Source organism: Bos taurus, chromosome 26 (genome assembly GCF_002263795.3).
Source record: "Bos taurus isolate L1 Dominette 01449 registration number 42190680 breed Hereford chromosome 26, ARS-UCD2.0, whole genome shotgun sequence".
Classification (NCBI taxonomy): domain Eukaryota; kingdom Metazoa; phylum Chordata; class Mammalia; order Artiodactyla; family Bovidae; genus Bos; species Bos taurus.
The window spans coordinates 50,654,216-50,671,340 of NC_037353.1; the positions used below are offsets into that span (position 1 = coordinate 50,654,216).

Consider the following 17,125-nt stretch of genomic DNA (forward strand, 5'->3'; position numbering starts at 1 on the left):
TGCTGCAGGACCCCTGGCCACCCCCTACCCCGTACTGGCCCAGAGACGCCCTGGCCTGCCTCCTTAATCACACCATCCTGGCTAATTAAGTCTCCAAGGCTCTGGTGCCCGCCCCCGCCACCGGGGATGAGCTTCCCGCGGGGGAAACGTTTCCTAAGGCCTGTCTAATCACCTCATCCAAAAAGCACATCGTTTTGCTATTACAATTACACAAGCGATCCTCCCCAAAGGAATAAATTAAACCTGGCTGCAGTCCCGCCTCGTCTTGACGCAAAGCCTTCCGCGCACACGCGTCTGTGTGAACCGCTCTAGAGACGCTTGCCCCCCTACTGCTGGGGGACTGCAGGCCCCGCCCCAGAGCCTCCCCACTGTTAGAACCGCCAGCGGGCCCAGTGCCACTGCAGCGCCACGAACGCCGACTTGGCGGGAGAAGCTGCCGCTTGGCTGCGAGAGGGGCCCTGCCGCCCCAGAGGCTCTGCCTCCCCCGGGCCCTGCCGGGCTCCGTGCTTCGAGCACAGCTCAGAGCAGACGCCGGCACTAGTTCAGAGTGCCAGTCGAGAGTACACCCAGGGCCGCGGAAGTCCCACATGCTTCAGCAACAGCGTGTGTGGCAGAACTAGGGGGCTGCCAGAGGACGGCGCTGGTTCCACAGCCCCAAGGCCCACAGAGCAGGACAGAGGTGCGGGGTCCTGAGCACCCACGTCCCAGATGGCCTGCCTCTCACCTGATTGGGTGTGTGTACGTGTGCCTGTGTGAGCTGTGGGCATGCGCGGCCTGTGTGCCTGCTGGCTGAGTAGTCTAAATAGGTGTGTCCGAGTTTGCACATACATGTATGTTTCTGTGTGTGCTGGGGGGGCCACATGTGATCTGTTTGGATACGGGTGCACGTAAGTGTGGGTGCTTCCACGGTGTGTGAGGACGCTGGTGCTAACGTGCACACCCACACGTGCACGGCTGCACGCGCGGTAGTGCCTGCGCACGCGTGCTGGCCCGCTGGCGGGTGTGCTTACCTTGGAACGCCCCAAAAGACTCGATGGAGAGCACTCTCCTTCCGGCGGCCGACAGGCTCCGGCACAGGCGGCAGGACGACGTGAGCTGCATCTTCTCCTCGCACAGCGCGATGATGCTCTGCGGCGGGCCGGTGGTCAGCCCGCGCCCCCGCCCCAGGGCGGCCCCCACCCTCGCCCGTTAAGCCTTCCAAGCTCTGGGGTCACGGGCCGGGGCTGGGGGTGCTTACGGAAACCCGCAGATTCTGTCCCGCCCGTGACCATTACAAGGCGCACCCTTCATCGCCGAAGTGCACAGTATAAAAGTCAGGAGCCCGGATGACCAGGTGGTGGGGGCCCCGCGTGCTTACTGGGTGTGCGAGCGCGGGCCGGGGTTGCGCAGGGTTCAGGGTATCTCCTGGGGTGAAGCGAGGCAGGCCTGTGAGTTTACCTGGAGGTCGGGCCGGTCCCCGGGGTCCTCCGCCTGCATCTGGCCCAGCAGCGCCTCCAGCTCCTGGCTCAGCCTGGGCTGGGGGTCAGGCTCTAGCACGTAGTCGAGGGCTGCCTTCAGCGTGGCCCCCAGAGAGTAGATGTGAGCCTGCAGCATCAAAGACCAGCTGGGGCCGGGGGTGGGGCCGTGTGGGCCATGGGCGGGGCCGTGGGGCGTGGGCGGGGCCATGGGGGCGGGGCCACGGGTGGGGCGGTGGGCAGAGCCGTGGGGCCGTGGCCACGGGGGGCGGGGGGCGGGGAACCTGGTGGGGGACCTGGGGCTGGCCCTTGGGGCGGGGACGTGGTGGGGCGGGGCCGTGGCCGTGAGGCCGTTGGGGGCGGGGCCATGTGGTCGGGGTCGTGCAGGCCAGCGCACAGCCACCTGTCGCTCCTGGTGTTGCTCTTCCGGGCCAGGAGCACCCCTGATCTTTCCAGGGCAGTTCCCCGCCTCATCCCGCACCCCCAAGACACCTCTATTCCTGCCCTAACTGTTTCTCTTTATGCCCACTCATGGACTTTGCTAATTCTCTGCTGAGCTGTTGCCTGTTTTGGGTGCATTCCTGGTGGCTCCTGGTGCAGGAGACACAAAAGACGCGTGTTTGACCCCTGGGTCAGGAAGACCCCCTGGTGAAGGGCATGGCAACCTACTCCAGTATTCTTGCCTGGAGAATCCCATGGACAGAGGAGCCTGGCGGGCTATGGTCCACTGGATCTCAGAAAGTCAGACCACACTGAGGAACACGCCCTTTTCAGGCAAAAAGGGGCTGATCTTGGTCTCGGTGTCACATGTATGTTCCGTCACTGGTCTTTTAACTTTGTTCATGTGTCTCTGACATTAAAAAGTTCTACTGTTTCACTGGTGAATCTGCTACTGTGACCAGCGCTGCAGTGACCATCCTCATGTGACATCTTCATGCAACCATGCCACGTTCGCGAAGGCTCAGGCCCCACCAGCGGGGCTGCCGCTCGGGGTCATGGCCAGCTGTTAAGGAGCTTGGCTCATGAGTGAGATCATTCTTTTTTATTGGCTTCCTTGGAGGGCCTTCCCTAGCCCAGCACAATAAAAACTGCTTACTTCTGTGTTTTTCCAATACTTTTGTAATTGTGAAGCATTGAGCTCTGACCCATCTGGGATATGTCTTTTTGCTGGGCACTGCAGGGATGGGGGCTTGTTTCCTGGTGGAGAGCCACCCTGAGCAGCTGAAGAGGAGCCCACCGTCTGCCGGCCTGAGCCTCGTCCCGCGCCCTCGCTCCCCAGGGCCTGCGCTCTGGCCTCCCCTCCTCTCACTCTGGGTCTCCCTCTGTCCAGACTGTGCTCTTTTAATCACGGTAGCTTCAGAGTGCACTCCACACCTGGAGGACAGATTGCTCTCCATCTCCCCCTGCCCCCCAGGTAGATTATTTTCACATTCGTCAAGTTTAGATGTAAAGTTCCACCATTCCCATTAAAAACAAGCCAGAATGGTTGGGATTTTAGTGGGACAGCACTGGTGCTGCAGAATTTGGGAGGGCCACCGTCATACAAGATGCAACACTTGGATATGGGCAGGATGGCTGTTTCCAGATTGTACCGTCAGCAGCACTTTGATCCATCTGTGGACAAAAGTTCCCCTGTGGGAGCTGTGGCATCCAGCAACATTTGCCAAGGGACCCGGCAGGGGTCGTACCCACCTGTTGATCAGGTGAGAGGCAGACATGCCTCTGGCTTAGTTGTGGACCCCTTAGCTAGATTGACTAGGGAAACAAGAGAGGTCTCAAGTAAAATCAGAAATGAGAGAGGAGATTTTACACCTGATGCCACAGAAAAAAGGGCCATAAGAGGCCACTATGTATGCGCCAAACTGGATGACCTAGAGAAAAATGGACACATCCCTAGAAACACGCAGGGCACTAAGACTGAGTCACGAGAAACGAACTGAACTGTTGCTAATAAGGAGATCGAACCAGAAATCAAAAACCTCACAACAAAGAAAAGCCCAGGACCAGATGACTTCACTGGTGACTTTTTACCAAACACATATTTAGAGAAGAATTAATGCCAGTCCTTCTCAAATTCTTCCAAAAAATCAAATGAGAGGGAACACTCCCAAACTCATTTTATGAGGTCAGCATTACCCTGGCATCAAAGTTAGACAAGGCAATACAGGAAAACTACAGACCAACATCCCTGATGAATACAGGTGTAAAAATCCTTAACAAAATATTAGCAAACTAAATTCAAAAGTACATTAAAAGATCATATGCCATGGGCAACTGGAATTTGTCCCTGGGGGATGCAAAGACGGTTCAGCATAGGCAAATCAATAAATGTAATTCACCATATTAATAGAATAAAAGTTAATATGATCACCTCAATAGAAGCAGAAAAAGCATTTGGAAAAATTCAGCATCTTTTCATGACAAGAGCTCACAATAAGCTGGGTATGGAAGGGATGCGCTTCAACATAATAAAGGCCACAAATGACAGGTCAGCTAACATCATACCCAACGGGAAACGCTGAACTCTAAGTTGAGAACAAGACAAGGTTGCCCATTCTCACAATTCCTTTTCAACACACTGTAAGTTGTTGATAGCCAGGACAATTAGGCAAGAAAATGAAATAAAAGGCATCCAAACTAGAAGGGAAGAGATGAAATTGTCTCTGTGCATGATGGGAGCTTACATGCGAAAATCTTAGATTCCATCAAAAAACTTTTAGAACTAATCAACACATGCAGTAAAATTTCAGGACACAAAATCAGCACGTAAATCAGCTACATTTTTATACATTAACAATGAAACATCTAAAAAAGAAATAAGACAATCAGGAGCTTCCCTGAGGTGCAGTGGTTAAAGAATCTGCCTGTGATGTAAGGGACGTGGGTTTGATCCCTGGCCGTAACACTTAGAAGTGAATGATACTGAAAATGCTGAGGCAAAACTCAGGTTTGGACGGAAAGTCTTAGCTTTAGGCGTTGACCCTAATGTTAGGAAAGAAGAAAAGCTCAGACTAATGAGCTGAGTGTCCGACTCAAGTCAGGAAGACTCATTAACTTGAAACAAGCACAGGAAGAAAGAGACTGAAACGGAAGCGAAGACTTGATGGGGGAGCATCCAGGGCAGGACGCAGCACGGGACACGAGGCGGGCTCTCCGCAAAGCTGATGGGAGCAGTGTCCACGCGGGGCAGTCGCTCTGGCTCACGCAAGATTTGGCTCGAACTCTGTGCTGACCCGAGAAGCCTGTGTTTTTAAACTATTTTATTGAAGTACAGTTGATCAATGTGTTAACTTCTGCTGTACAGCAAGGTGCCTCGTTTATATATAAATATGTACTTTAAGAGTCCTTTTCATTGTGGTTTATCACAGGATACCGAATGCCGTGCCCTGTGCCGGCGGCGGACCTTGCCGTTTCCCATCTTACATGTAACAGTTTGCATCCGCTAACCCCAAACCGCCGCCCTTTCCCTCCCTTTTGGTGACCACAAGTCTGAGCTGCGTGGCTATGAGTCTGTTTCCGTTTGGTAGATAAGCTCATTTGTGTCATATTTTATATTCCACGTGTAAGTGCTATCATATGGTATCTGTCTTTCTCTGTCTGACTCACTTCACTCTGATGATCATCTCTGGGTCCATTCGTGTTCCTGCAAAGGACGTTATTTCATCGTTTTTCACGACTGAGTAGTGTTCTGGTGTATATACACAGCACACTGAGTAGTGTTCTGGTGTACATATGCGGCACATCACTTTCTTCTCCTTTTTGGCCTTGCCATGAGGCTTGCAGGGTCTCAGTTCCCAAACCAGGGATGAACCCAGGCCACAGCAGTGGAAGTGCTGAGTCCTAACCACTGGACCACAGGGACATCCCTGCTTCTTCGTTATCCATTCATCTACAGCAGCTCGATTTATGGCCTGCTGAACACACATCATATGACTGCTTTAACCAGTAGAGAAGAGGATGCCTTTAAAAATCAGAATGGAGTCGCTGCGGTTCAGGCATCCAGGGAGGATCCAGGTGGCTGAGGGTTCAGACACGTTCCTGCATCCCTGAGAACTTGGATTTCAGGATGCTGCTGTCAGACTCAGGGATACCACCAGCCGCTCTCGGAACAGTGTCCGCCAGCAGCGGCCACCTGCAACCCTAGGTCTCAAGCCTCCCCCTGTGACTATGCAGCCATTTCAGACCCCAACAAATCCTTCCTTCTTGCAGCTCCAACCCTAATTTCTGACAGACACTTAAGCACTTTTGTGGGGTTTGCCTTTAAAACTCCCACATATTGGATTCTGGGGACATGCCGCAAGTGCTTCTTGACTCTGCGTCTTTCGGGCTGCAGGCCTCTGTGTGGCTCAAATAGCAGTCTTTGCATTTCTACTGTGGGTTGTTACTATTTCTGTTGACAAAACCAACAAAACACAGGGTATGAAGGGATGTACTCCTTCCCGCAAGACCAGAAGAGGAGGCACAAATGAGCCATCCAAGGAGTGGAAGGGGCACCCACAATAAAGACATTAATTAGGAAAGGATGCCCCCTGCAACTTTAAAAACATAGGTAAAAATGCATAAATTTTTAGAAATATGTGGTTTATCAAAAGCTGAGTCAGTAAGAAATTTAAAACAGCTAAGTCCTATAATTATTAAAAATAGAGCAGCAATTAAAGCTCTTTGCTCCAAGGAAACAGACGGCTGCCTAAGTCAGTCTGGCCAGACTATTCCATTCTTATCTAAGTTGTAACACGGCAAAGGAGGCGGGGGCATCTGCACACGAAAAAGATACTCCTGATGGCAACACAGTCAGAAACATCAACGGAATGGAAACCCACCAGCCCCTCACGAAAACATGCAGAGATGCGAAGCAGGCACCTGTCGATCAAACGCGACGGCATAAAGAAAATACAGGATGCTGCCCGTTTAGGTATTTCTAAGTAAGAAAGGTTGACTTAACGTTAGAAAACAATTGGGAGATACTGACATCTTAATAATCACTTCAAAAGCTGCAGAAGTATTGCACAATAGAACAGGAGGCCTCTCTACAGCAGGGGCCTCAGGCAGAAGTCGTCCTGCTGGGAAGGTGGGAGGAGCTCTCAGGATGGCGGAGAATCACTGACCTGCTCAGCCCTGCTCCAGCCCACCCGGGACACATCCCTCGGCGGACGTGGCACCAGGGCTTTGGACGGCAACACAGCCTGCCACCTCCTGCTGGTGACTTGATCAGCTGCAGGCAGGTTTTTACCACTGAGCCACCTGGGAAGCTTCCCCGGTGACTAGGACTGTGAAGAATCTACTGCAAGAGACACAGGCTCGATACCTGGACCAGGAAGACCCCCTGCAGAAGGGGATGGCTACCCACTCCAGCATTCTTGCCTGGAGAATCGCATGGAGAGAGTAGCCTGGTGTGCTGCAGTCCACCGGGTCACAAAGAGTCGGACACGACTGAGCGACTAACACTTTGATCAGTTAAACAGAAAGTTCTCAGAAATAATCAAATAATTTACCACAAGGGCTGATGCAAGATTAAGATGTTAAAGTGAACTGCATTTCTGTAGATTTGCCATGAAAAGCAGGAAAATGTGATTCCAAAGATGACCATCCATTTACAGAGTCAAACGCATCCCGTGCCTGAGAATAACCTAGTAAAGGACATTCAAGTAAAACACAGGAGAGCTTTTAAACTGCTACTGAGACAGTAAATAAGAGCTAAATAAACGAAGAGGAATAATGTGTTTCTAGATGAGACTACATATGATAAGGGTGTGAGTGCTCCCCAGACTGAGGTACAGATTCAGAGCCATTCTAGTCAAAATGCCGACAGAGCTTTTCATGGAACTTGACACTAAATCCAAGCCTTCTGTGGAGGAAGAAAGACTTCAGAACAGCCAGGATGCTTCTGAAAGGAACAGGGAGCGAGCCCTTTCCCTGGGAGACACTGGGCTCCTTGTGGAGCTGGGATTGCTGATAAATGCAGGGTGCAGACACCCTTGGACTAGAGCAGACGTCTGGGAAGTGGACCCACTTTTGTCTGGACGAGGGTGTGTGTGGCTTTGCTGGAGTATGCCCAAGGCAAGCCAATAAACAGCTGGAAAGACCCTTTTCTACACAGAGAAGGATGAACTTGGATCCTTGCCTCACATTACATAAAAAAATCCACCTCGGGTGGATTAAACGTGAACAACAAAACCTTTAAAACTCTTGGCAGAAAATGCCAAGTATCTGTTGGACCTTGAGGTTGGGAAGGTTTCTTAAGGCAAAAAAAAAAAAAAAAAAACCACTAACAGTCAGGGAAAACATGGTCACCTGCAAACGGCCCTGCCGCCCGCCTCTGCTGCTGCTGCTGCTAAGTCACTTCAGTCGTGCCCAACTCTGCCATCCACGTCTGCTGCTGCTGCTGCTGCTGAGTCTCTTCAGTCGTGTCGGACTCTGTGCGACCCCATGGACGGCAGCCCACCAAGCTCCCCCGTCCCTGGGATTCTCCAGGAAGAGCACTGGAGTGGGTGCCATTGCCTTCTCCGTCCACCTCTGCAAGGGTTAAATCAGGTGCTGCTGCAGCTGCGGACCTTCAACACTCCTGAAAGGAGCTCGGGGTGGAGAGCAGGAACACGGCCCCCTGCTCTGGGGAAGGTGACGGGACAGGTCTTCAGACAGATGCCAGCAGGACCCAACTGTATGAGCCCAGTTTCTGCATCTCCTCATTTCTAGAAAAGCACTGAAATCCTTCATGGTGACACCTGCTCCCTGTGACTAGCAGGCCTTCTGCAAGGGCATGTGGTTGGGCTTCCCTGGCGGCTCAGCGGCGAAGAACCTGCCTGCTGAGGCAGGAGACACAAATTCAATCCCCGGTTCAAGAGCGCACAGGCGGTGGAGCAACGAGGCCCGTGAGCCATGACTACGGGGCCTGTGCACTGGAGCCGGGGGGGCAACTGCTGAGCCCACTGCCCTAGAGCCCACACCGCAGAAGAGAAGACCCAGCAGAGAGGAGCCCACAGACTGCGACGAGAGAGCAGCTCCTGCTGGCCACAACTAGTGGAAAGCCCGCACAGCCGATGAATATAAATAAATAATAACATCTAAAAAATGAAAAAAAGAAAAAAGAATAGGAGCTTGACTGCACATAGGTGGCGCAGCGGTAAAGAACCTGCCTGCCAGGAAACGCACTAGACACGGGTTCCATCCCTGGGTCGGGAAGATCCCTTGGAGGAGGAAATGACTACCCGCTCCGGTACTCCTGCCTGGAGAATCCCACGGACAGAGGAGCCTGGGGGCCCCGGTCCACGGGGTCACAGAGTTGGACACGACTGAGCAATTGAGCACGCACCCACGCCACGTCCCCTTCACCACATCATGTATGTACTGACCTCCCCCGCCCCCTGGAGCAGTTTCTCAGACATGTCTGAAACGCCGTCTCCTGGGCTATCATCTCATTTTGCCCCAAATAAAACTTAACTTGCAACTCTCACATTGTGCATTTTTTTAAGTCAACAACACCAATAATTTGACTGTTTTATAAATGACAGGGCTCCCTTGGTGGTACAGTGGCTAAGAATCCACCTGGCAATGCAGGGGACATGGGTTTGACCGCTGGGCTGGGGAGACTCCATGTGCCGAAGAGTGACTAAGCCCGTGCACCACCACTACTGAGCTCGAGCTGAGCCTGCACTCCGCAGGGCCCCCGAGCTGAGCTGCGGCGACCGAGCCTGCACTCCCCAAGGCCCATGAGCCTTGGCGACTGAGCCCGCACTCCCCCAGGGCCCGCGAGCCGCAGCAACCGAGCCTGCACTCCCCCGGGACCGCGAGCCGCGGCCACTGAGCCTGCGCGCCCGGAGCCTGTGAGCAGCAGCGAGAGAAGCCGCTGCAGTGAGAAGCCCGCGCACCTAGAGAAAGCCCGCACAAAACAACGAAGACTTGCGCGATAAATTAACCAATCCAGAAAAAAGCTTCTGTAAAAGGAGGACTGATAAACTTTTTTTTTTTTTTTTTATCAGAGCATGCCTTCAGGCAGCTTTTCTCAAAGCATGGTTCCAGAGGCCACACAGCTTCACAGTGAAAGGCTGCGGGGGCTCCCCGGGCCGTGGGCTGGGCGCGGGCACCGCAGACTAACCGCAGACGCCATGGTGAGAGCCGGGCCTCCGCCGAGCTGGGCCTTCAGGAGGTTTACAAATATGTCCTCACTGTTTTTGTGGGGGAGAATACTGTCACTTTTCATGAACATCTGTTATACGTGTTAACATGGAATGGGTCTATGATTGTTGTTATTAGATGAGTTAGTAGGTGGACTTTTTCTGCATTTCTCCATTTTATCTCTAACACAGTGAGTACTGGCAGATGTGACTCACACAGATATCTTTGGATACTTGATTTCCAGGAGTATAAGGGTTCCAAGAACCAAAGAGTTTGAGAACTGCTGCCTCAAGGAAGTGAGACCTCACATTCCACAGTGAACACGACATCTGCAATCCTGACAAAATGGAGGAAAATACGGGGAGAAAAGTGGAACAACTGGAGAGAGATGGGCCTGCCGGGCCCCACCCCACCTACAGGACCATCGTCCGGGGCCACCCCAGGGAGGCAGGCCTGTGGAGATGCTGGACTCTCCAAGCGGGCGGAGCGTGCCCCTGGGCCCTCCCGGCTCTGCAGTGACCAGGCTGGGAGCTCATGCTGGACACTCTGAGGCCGCGCAGAGCAGCACTGGCCCCAGCAGTCCCGCCCCCCGCCCAACAAAGGATGTGATGCCAGGGCAGAAAAGGAAGTTCCAGGGGCTGAGATGCAGCGGGAGGCTCTTTTCAGGAAGCTGAACTGGCGCAGGTGGGCCCTCCCCTCTCTGGGTCTCCACCCAGGGGTTCCCTTGCGGGGCAGGGCCTGGTGGCCTCGGTGACCTTGGCCCGAGTGTCCTTGGCATGGCCGGCCGCGGCTCACACTCGTGGGGGATTCTCTGGGCCACAAGCCTCCCACGAGCGGCCCCGCCAGTCCTTCAGAGGAGCTGTGACTCCCGCCAGCCACCACTGGTAATTTTAGGCACTTTTAACATCTTAAATATAGTCAGTTCACACTCAGACAACATGCCAGGCGCTCAGTGAGGAGCCGGCAGCCAGACGTATGCTGTCGCTGGAGCCCAGCAGCAGGGTGAGAGTGCCCCACGCAGCCCCTCTGGGGGGACCCCGGCGCTCGCGCAGGGGGCCAGGTGCTGGCCTCCTTGCTGCCACTTACCTCAAAGGTGTTCCCCGTCACATCAAACTCTGGGGGCACAAAAGCTCCCTCAGGGTCATCTGGGGAGAGAAGAGAAGATGCCATTCACATGGTGACCCCCGAACACATGTCAGGTGAGACAGGCTGCCAGGCTCTTCCCGGCTGGAGGGCTATGTACACCTGGGGCCCAGCCAGGACCACCCACCAGCGAGGCCCAGTCCCCAGCCTCCCCTCACCCAGGCCCCGGCAGGTTGCCGTGGAAACCCGGCTCCAGACCACTGCGCCTAGGGCGGGGGCCGCACCCTCGCGGGCCCCTCTGTGTTCACATTTGCCACGCGGGCCTCACCGCTGAGCTGCTCCATGAAGCACACGTTCCCGCTGGTGTTGAAGGCCAGCGTGTCGGGCGTGATGCACAGGGTCTGGAAGATGGCCGAGTGGGCGACGCTGCGCATTGCCAGGCTGCACTCCAGGCACACAGCCCAGGCCTCCTGCTCGCTCAGGCCGCTGTCCCGCAGGGAGAGGATGTCGGCCAGGGACACATTCTCCTGCCGAGACAGCCTGGGCTGAGCCCTGGGCGCCTGTGGAGGGGCAGGGGGCCTGGGGACAAGACCCCGCGGCCGCTCCGCATCTGGAACTGACTCAGCTGTGGTCCTGCCACCCACACGCACTCACACACGCACTTGTGTGTGCACACAACACACTAGCACACTGCCGTGCATGTGTGCACGCACACCCACCTGCTGTCCCCATACACGCACATAACTCACACATTTACTCAGTTATCAGAGACACAGGCACACAAAACGGGCACATCCACACACTTGTGCCCACGTGTCCACGCAAGTCACACCTGCACAAGTACATTCATCACAGGCGCACACATGTCAGACACCCTGTACCTCACCGCCCTTTTCCAGGCCATTGTTTGATGCCCTGGTCAGCCCTGTGTGTCTGTGTGTTCACACACCACCCACCTAAAGAGGGGACGGGGCACAGAGGGAGACAGACTGGGAGCTGAGGGGGAAGCATGCGGGCAGTGGTCAGGAAAGGGCCTGGACACCCAGCCTCGGAGTGGGAGTGGAGAATGGGGTGAGCGGGGCTGGAGAGTAGGGGTGAGCGGGGTGAGCAGGGTTGGAGAGTAGGGGTGAGTGGGGTTGGAGAGTAGGGGTGAGGGGGGTGAGCGGGGTTGGAGAGTAGGGGTGAGTGGGGTTGGAGAGTAGGGGTGAGGGGGGTGAGTGGGGTTGGAGAGTAGGGGTGAGGGGGGTGAGTGGGGTTGGAGAGTAGGGGTGAGGGGGGTGAGCGGGGTTGGAGAGTAGGGGTGAGTGGGGTTGGAGAGTAGGGGTGAGGGGGGTGAGTGGGGTTGGAGAGTAGGGGTGAGGGGGGTGAGTGGGGTTGGAGAGTAGGGGTGAGGGGGGTGAGCGGGGTTGGAGAGTAGGGGTGAGCGGGGTGAGCAGGGTTGGAGAGTAGGGGTGAGCGGGGTTGGAGAGTAGGGGTGAGTGGGGTTGGAGAGTAGGGGTGAGGGGGGTGAGTGGGGTTGGAGAGTAGGGGTGAGGGGGGTGAGCGGAGTTGGAGAGTAGGGGTGAGGGGGGTGAGTGGGGTTGGAGAGTAGGGGTGAGGGGGGTGAGCGGAGTTGGAGAGTAGGGGTGAGGGGGGTGAGTGGGGTTGGAGAGTAGGGGTGAGGGGGGTGAGCGGAGTTGGAGAGTAGGGGTGAGGGGGTGAGTGGGGTTGGAGAATAGGGGTGAGCGGGGTGAGCAGGGTTGGAGAGTAGGGGTGAGCGGGGTTGGAGAGTAGGGGTGAGGGGGGTGAGCGCGGTTGGAGAGTAGGAGTGAGCGGGGTGAGCGGGGTTGGAGAGTAGGGGTGAGAGGGGTGAGCGCGGTTGGAGAGTAGGGGTGAGCGGGTGAGCAGGGTTGGAGAGTAGGGGTGAGGGGGGTGAGCGCGGTTGGAGAGTAGGAGTGAGCGGGGTGAGCAGGGTTGGAGAGTAGGGGTGAGAGGGGTGAGCGCGGTTGGAGAGTAGGGGTGAGCGGGGTGAGCAGGGTTGGAGAGTAGGGGTGAGCGGGGTTGGAGAGTAGGGGTGACCGGGGTGGTACAGAAGAGAGGTCCCCAGCTTCCTGTCCCTACCAAGCTTCTGCCTCCAGCCTCCAATGCCCCCACCCCCAGCGTGCAGAGTGTTCTCAGGTTTAGCCGAGCTCAGGTCCTGAAAGGAGCCTCCGCCTGTAAACTCCTTCCCTTCCCTGCATGGGTCCCCAGAGCCACGGCTGAGGAGGTGAGGAGTTTAAAGGGAGGGACAGCAGGTTGGGAGGCGGTGTGTGTGCGGTGCTGGGGGACGGAGGCGGACGGGGCAGGTCTGCTCGGGTGACTTGGTTTCCCCCATGGTCCACGTCCTTCTCAGCTCAGGGAGGGCCTTGGTGCCACCCTCCTGGGCCTGCCCTGCTCTCTCTGTTGGGCGTGGCGTTAAGATGGGTGAGGATAAGGCAGCCCCAGGGCTCGTGGCTTGTAGAGCCGGTGGCAGGGCTGGGGGGGTCCTGCGCCAAGCCCTGGCAGTGTGCGGACCCTGTGGAGGGTGGACGGGCGTCTTAAAAGGAGAATCCTGAGCAAAGAGCGGAGCACGCAGTCACATGGGGGCAGCAGACAGTGAACCCGAACCCGCCAGCTGCGTCCGGTTGTCCCGTAAGAGGTCGTCCACGTCCGCCTCGCGCAGGGCCTGTCTGTCCCCCAGGACCCTGAGGACTCAGAGCCCGAGGCACCTGGGGTGCCGTGGGGCCTGGTTAGAGAGGTGCCAGGCCCTGTGTGCACGGGGACGCATACCCGCACACCAAGAGGCCCATGCACACGCACGCAGACACGCACAGTCCACAGCCTGAGGACCCCGTGGGATTGGCTGTAAGGAGGACGCGTCTGAGCCGGTGCCACAGCAGGGGCCTCGCTGACTCTCACCGGCCGTGGCCACGCGGGCACCAGGCCCGCCTGCTTACACAAACGGGCCTGCTGCCAGGATAAGGCGCCCAGGGCAGGCCCATGGCTTCTGGCCCAGGGCCAGGCCTCTGCTGCCCTGCCCAGTGGACGATGCTCTGGTTGGGAGAGACCCTCAGGGAAGCCAGAGCCCTGCATCCACAGACAGGGGAGCCCCTGCGGGGTCTCTGTGTGGCTCTGTGGGGTGTTGCCCACAGGCCCCTAGTCAGTGCTTCCGTTCAGCAGAGCCCACTCCACCAGGCGGGATGGTCTCAGACCCCCCGAAACCCCACTACTGCAGCGGGAGGCGGGATTCAGCTGAAGCAGGTTCCAGCACACCCAGGGAATGTCCTGCCACATGACGATGGACCCTGGGCCCACGGTCACCTCCCTCTGGGACCTGCCCCTCTGGTCCTCCCTGCTCGGGCCCAGGCGGGAGGAGGGACCCTTCCTTGCCTGGATTCGGGGCTCAGGGAAGCCAGGCAGATGCCAGGCAGACTTGGCCCGTGGGTCCAGAGAAGGCCCGAGAGGCCGGGCCACATGCTGGCTGTGCAGGGTCTTCAGGCCACCGGCCCTGCCTGAACTCCTGTCCGCTAGGCTGGAGCCGGGGCTCTTCCCCGAGGGGCAGCTTGGGACCCCGTGGACCCTGAGCCTTGTGCCAAGCAGGCCCCGTCCACACCCAAGGCGACAGGGCTTCATGGTGGAGGCAGATGTTTGTGGGTGGTGGGGTGGGCAGTGAGTGACATGTTAGGAACAGACAAGCCGGTGAGGCTCCGGCGGACGGCTGTGTTCCCTCCGCCTCCAGGCGCCCAGGACCCACCAGGGCTGCGGCAGGCGGGGGCACTTCCGTCCTGCCACCGCCCACGTGGCCGGACCCAGACACCGCGGCCAGCAGTCACTGGCTCCAAATCCTGGGTATAGACCCAGCCTCTGGGCAGGTCCAGAAGGTTCTCCAGAACCCAGCTGGGGCCCGCGCCCCACCCCTCAGCACTGCCTAGCAGGATGCTGCCCGGTGGGCCATGGGCTATGTCTGTGGGTGGGCCTCCCGGGGCAGTTAGAGCGGGGCCCCTGGCAGGCGTGTGGGCAGAGGCTCAGTGTCTGTCCCGGCTGGGAGGAGAGCAGGGGAGGCGGGGGATACAGCCTCCCCGGGCAGCCCCGTGTGGCCACACTGGGTCCCAGATGGGGGTCTCCTGCCACTGGCCGGTCACAGCGAGGTGCTGGCCAGCGGGAGCATCTGTCCCACTGGGGTGGGCCGCGGGCCAGGCTGCCTGGGCCACGGGACCCCTCCACGGGCCATTCTGTGCGTTTCAAATGCTGCCTCTCTGCCGCAGACTCCCCGGCCCAGCCCAGCTCCCGGCCCACAGGCGCCAGGGAGACAGATGTCCCGCTGGTCTTGGGGGCAGTAAGAATACTCCCTCAGGGGAGCTTTGGGACTGGGAGACCCTGCCCCCCAAAGGCCCCTGAAGACCAGGGCCGCCTGCCGCCTGGTGGACGGCTCTGCCTCTCTGCTCCGGCCTTCGCGGGGGCCAGAGTGGGGGTGCTGCCTGCTGGGGGCCAGGGGCTGGGGGGCCAGGACCTTGCTGGGTGGTGCCGGCCCTGAGTTCTCATGCCCACCTGTCGCCCATGTGTCCCCAGGGCAGGTGCCCAGAGTGAAGTTGCTGGGACAAGGGCAGGGGCATCCACACCCCACTACCGGACCCCTAACGGTTTTCCAAAGAGGTCAGTCTGCTCCACACACCCCACCCCACAGAGGGCGGCCTGGTTCGCGCCGACCTGGCGCTGGCGGGAAGGTAGTCACGGCGCTGTATCTTGTGCTCCCTGAGTGTGATGAAATTAAACGTTTTCTCACATGTTCACCAGCAATTTGAATTTTGTCCGCGGTCACAGTGGGGGAAGGACCGTCCAGAGGCTCCTGCTGGAGTCTCCGGCTCATGGGACTCAGCTGATACAGTGAGCTGTGTAAGCAGCGAACACCTGCATCTCCAGCACAGTGTACGGTCCCCGCCCGCGGTTCCCCCTGGGGCTCCTGCAGCCCGGCCCTCCGTCCTCTCTCACAGGACGGCCTTGGGGAATCAACCTGACGGCAAAGTGCTGTCGTGGGCAGTCCCATGTCCCCGGCGGGGACTTAAAGCCTTTACCACTGACCACACCCACTGTGTGCAGGCATCAGAATCTAGAGCAGGGACAGGACCTCGGCGGGAGCCCCAGGGACAGACCTCCGGGTTCAGAACACACCCAGGGCAGTGCCTCGCATCAGGAGAGGCTGCGGCGAGAGGGGCCAGTTGTCCAGACTTCCTTGCTGGACAGACCACCACCGCAGCCTCCCACGACACCTGAAGGTCACGGCCACAGACTGCGGGGGCCCCGGACCCACGCACTGGGCTCAGCGGGGGCTACTCCATCCCCAGGGCGCTGCGACTGCTACCAGAACGCATCAGGGCTCCGCAGTGGGACAGACGGCGGGCTCGGGGTGGAGGCTTCGGGTCTAAACCCCGCTCTGCCTGCCCTGTTTACTGGGCACCCGTCACAGCTCGGTGTCTTGGGCACAGAGGAGACCCTGGAGGTGTGGGGCATTCGGTGCAGAGAGGCCGTGTGGAGAACCACGTTCTGTGTCTGCCTTGGAGGGTGGTTCGGGGGACGTGAGGTTTCCAGCAGATGCTTTAGGAACCTGCCCTCTGGGAGCATCTGCAGGCTGTGTGCTGGGAGCACCCTTCACTCCGCATAAAGCCGTGGAGATACCCACAGAATTATTTATTCCCTTGCGGTTCCCTCTGCGGCCCTCTCTCTCACCAAATCCAGGCCACGGCGGGTGGGGATGGTGTGGGGAGGCAGCACCCCTCCCCGGGCACTGCCCCCTCGACAGACTCTGAAGGACTGTTTCTAGGGCATGAGCCTCTCTGTCCTTAGTACCAGCTCAGCTAAGGATGTGGGCAGGGGCCAGCTGGGGGCAAGGGCCCCAGGGCCTGCAGAGATGGTTTCTGTGACCCTCCAGTTCAGGAGGTCAGGTGGGTCTGTCTGTAGACCCCACAGACGGGCGTGTGCTGGGACAGGGGCTCTGCAAAGACCTCAAAGCCCGGGGAACAGCTGAGCCATCCAGCAGCCACCTCGCCTGTGGCTGGGACTGGCCTGTTCAAGGGCCACAGGGTCTCCATTCGACCCCGACCTACAGAGCTACCTGACGAACCCAGGCCCAGGGGCAGCTTCTCTGACGGGGCTGCAGGCAAACCGTCTCTAGAGGTGCTTGGCCGGGTTAGTGGCCAGAAGCCCCACAAGACAAAGCCTCCGGCCCGGGGACCCCAGCTGGGGGCTCAGGACTTGGGGCTCCTGACTGAAGGCCCCGAGTCGGTCGTCAGTCACGGCCCCCAGCCCCCACACCACCAGCTCCGGAACAGGCCTGACTGGGCTCTCTGCCCCGAGGCCCCCAGCGCCCCCCTGCAGGGCGCCGACATCCGCACCGACGGCCCACAGCTGCTGTCCTGCGGGGAGGGGGCGGTGAGAACAGCTGCGGGGTCCCCTGCGTCCGGGACCTGGCCCGCGGGGGCCAG

At 58.1% G+C, this 17,125-nt stretch overlaps 1 protein-coding gene across 7 annotated transcripts in view; it reads right to left on the bottom strand.

Annotated features, from left to right (window-relative positions):
- Positions 1-17,125, bottom strand: part of KNDC1 (kinase non-catalytic C-lobe domain containing 1) — an 81,354-nt gene that overhangs the window by 50,383 nt on the left and 13,846 nt on the right. For 5 of the 7 annotated variants that reach the window (XM_024985955.2, XM_059882114.1, XM_059882112.1 and 2 more), the window contains 4 exons: positions 10,978-11,176; positions 10,653-10,711; positions 1,438-1,584; positions 1,011-1,128 (listed from right to left, as the gene is read on the bottom strand). In XM_024985955.2, the coding sequence (XP_024841723.1) occupies positions 1,011-1,128; positions 1,438-1,584; positions 10,653-10,711; positions 10,978-11,176 (523 nt within the window). Of the gene's footprint in view, positions 1-1,010; positions 1,129-1,437; positions 1,585-9,326; positions 9,904-10,652; positions 10,712-10,977; positions 11,177-17,125 lie in introns of those variants that run through there. The other 2 variants (XR_009493043.1, XM_059882116.1) reach the window with 2 other exon arrangements.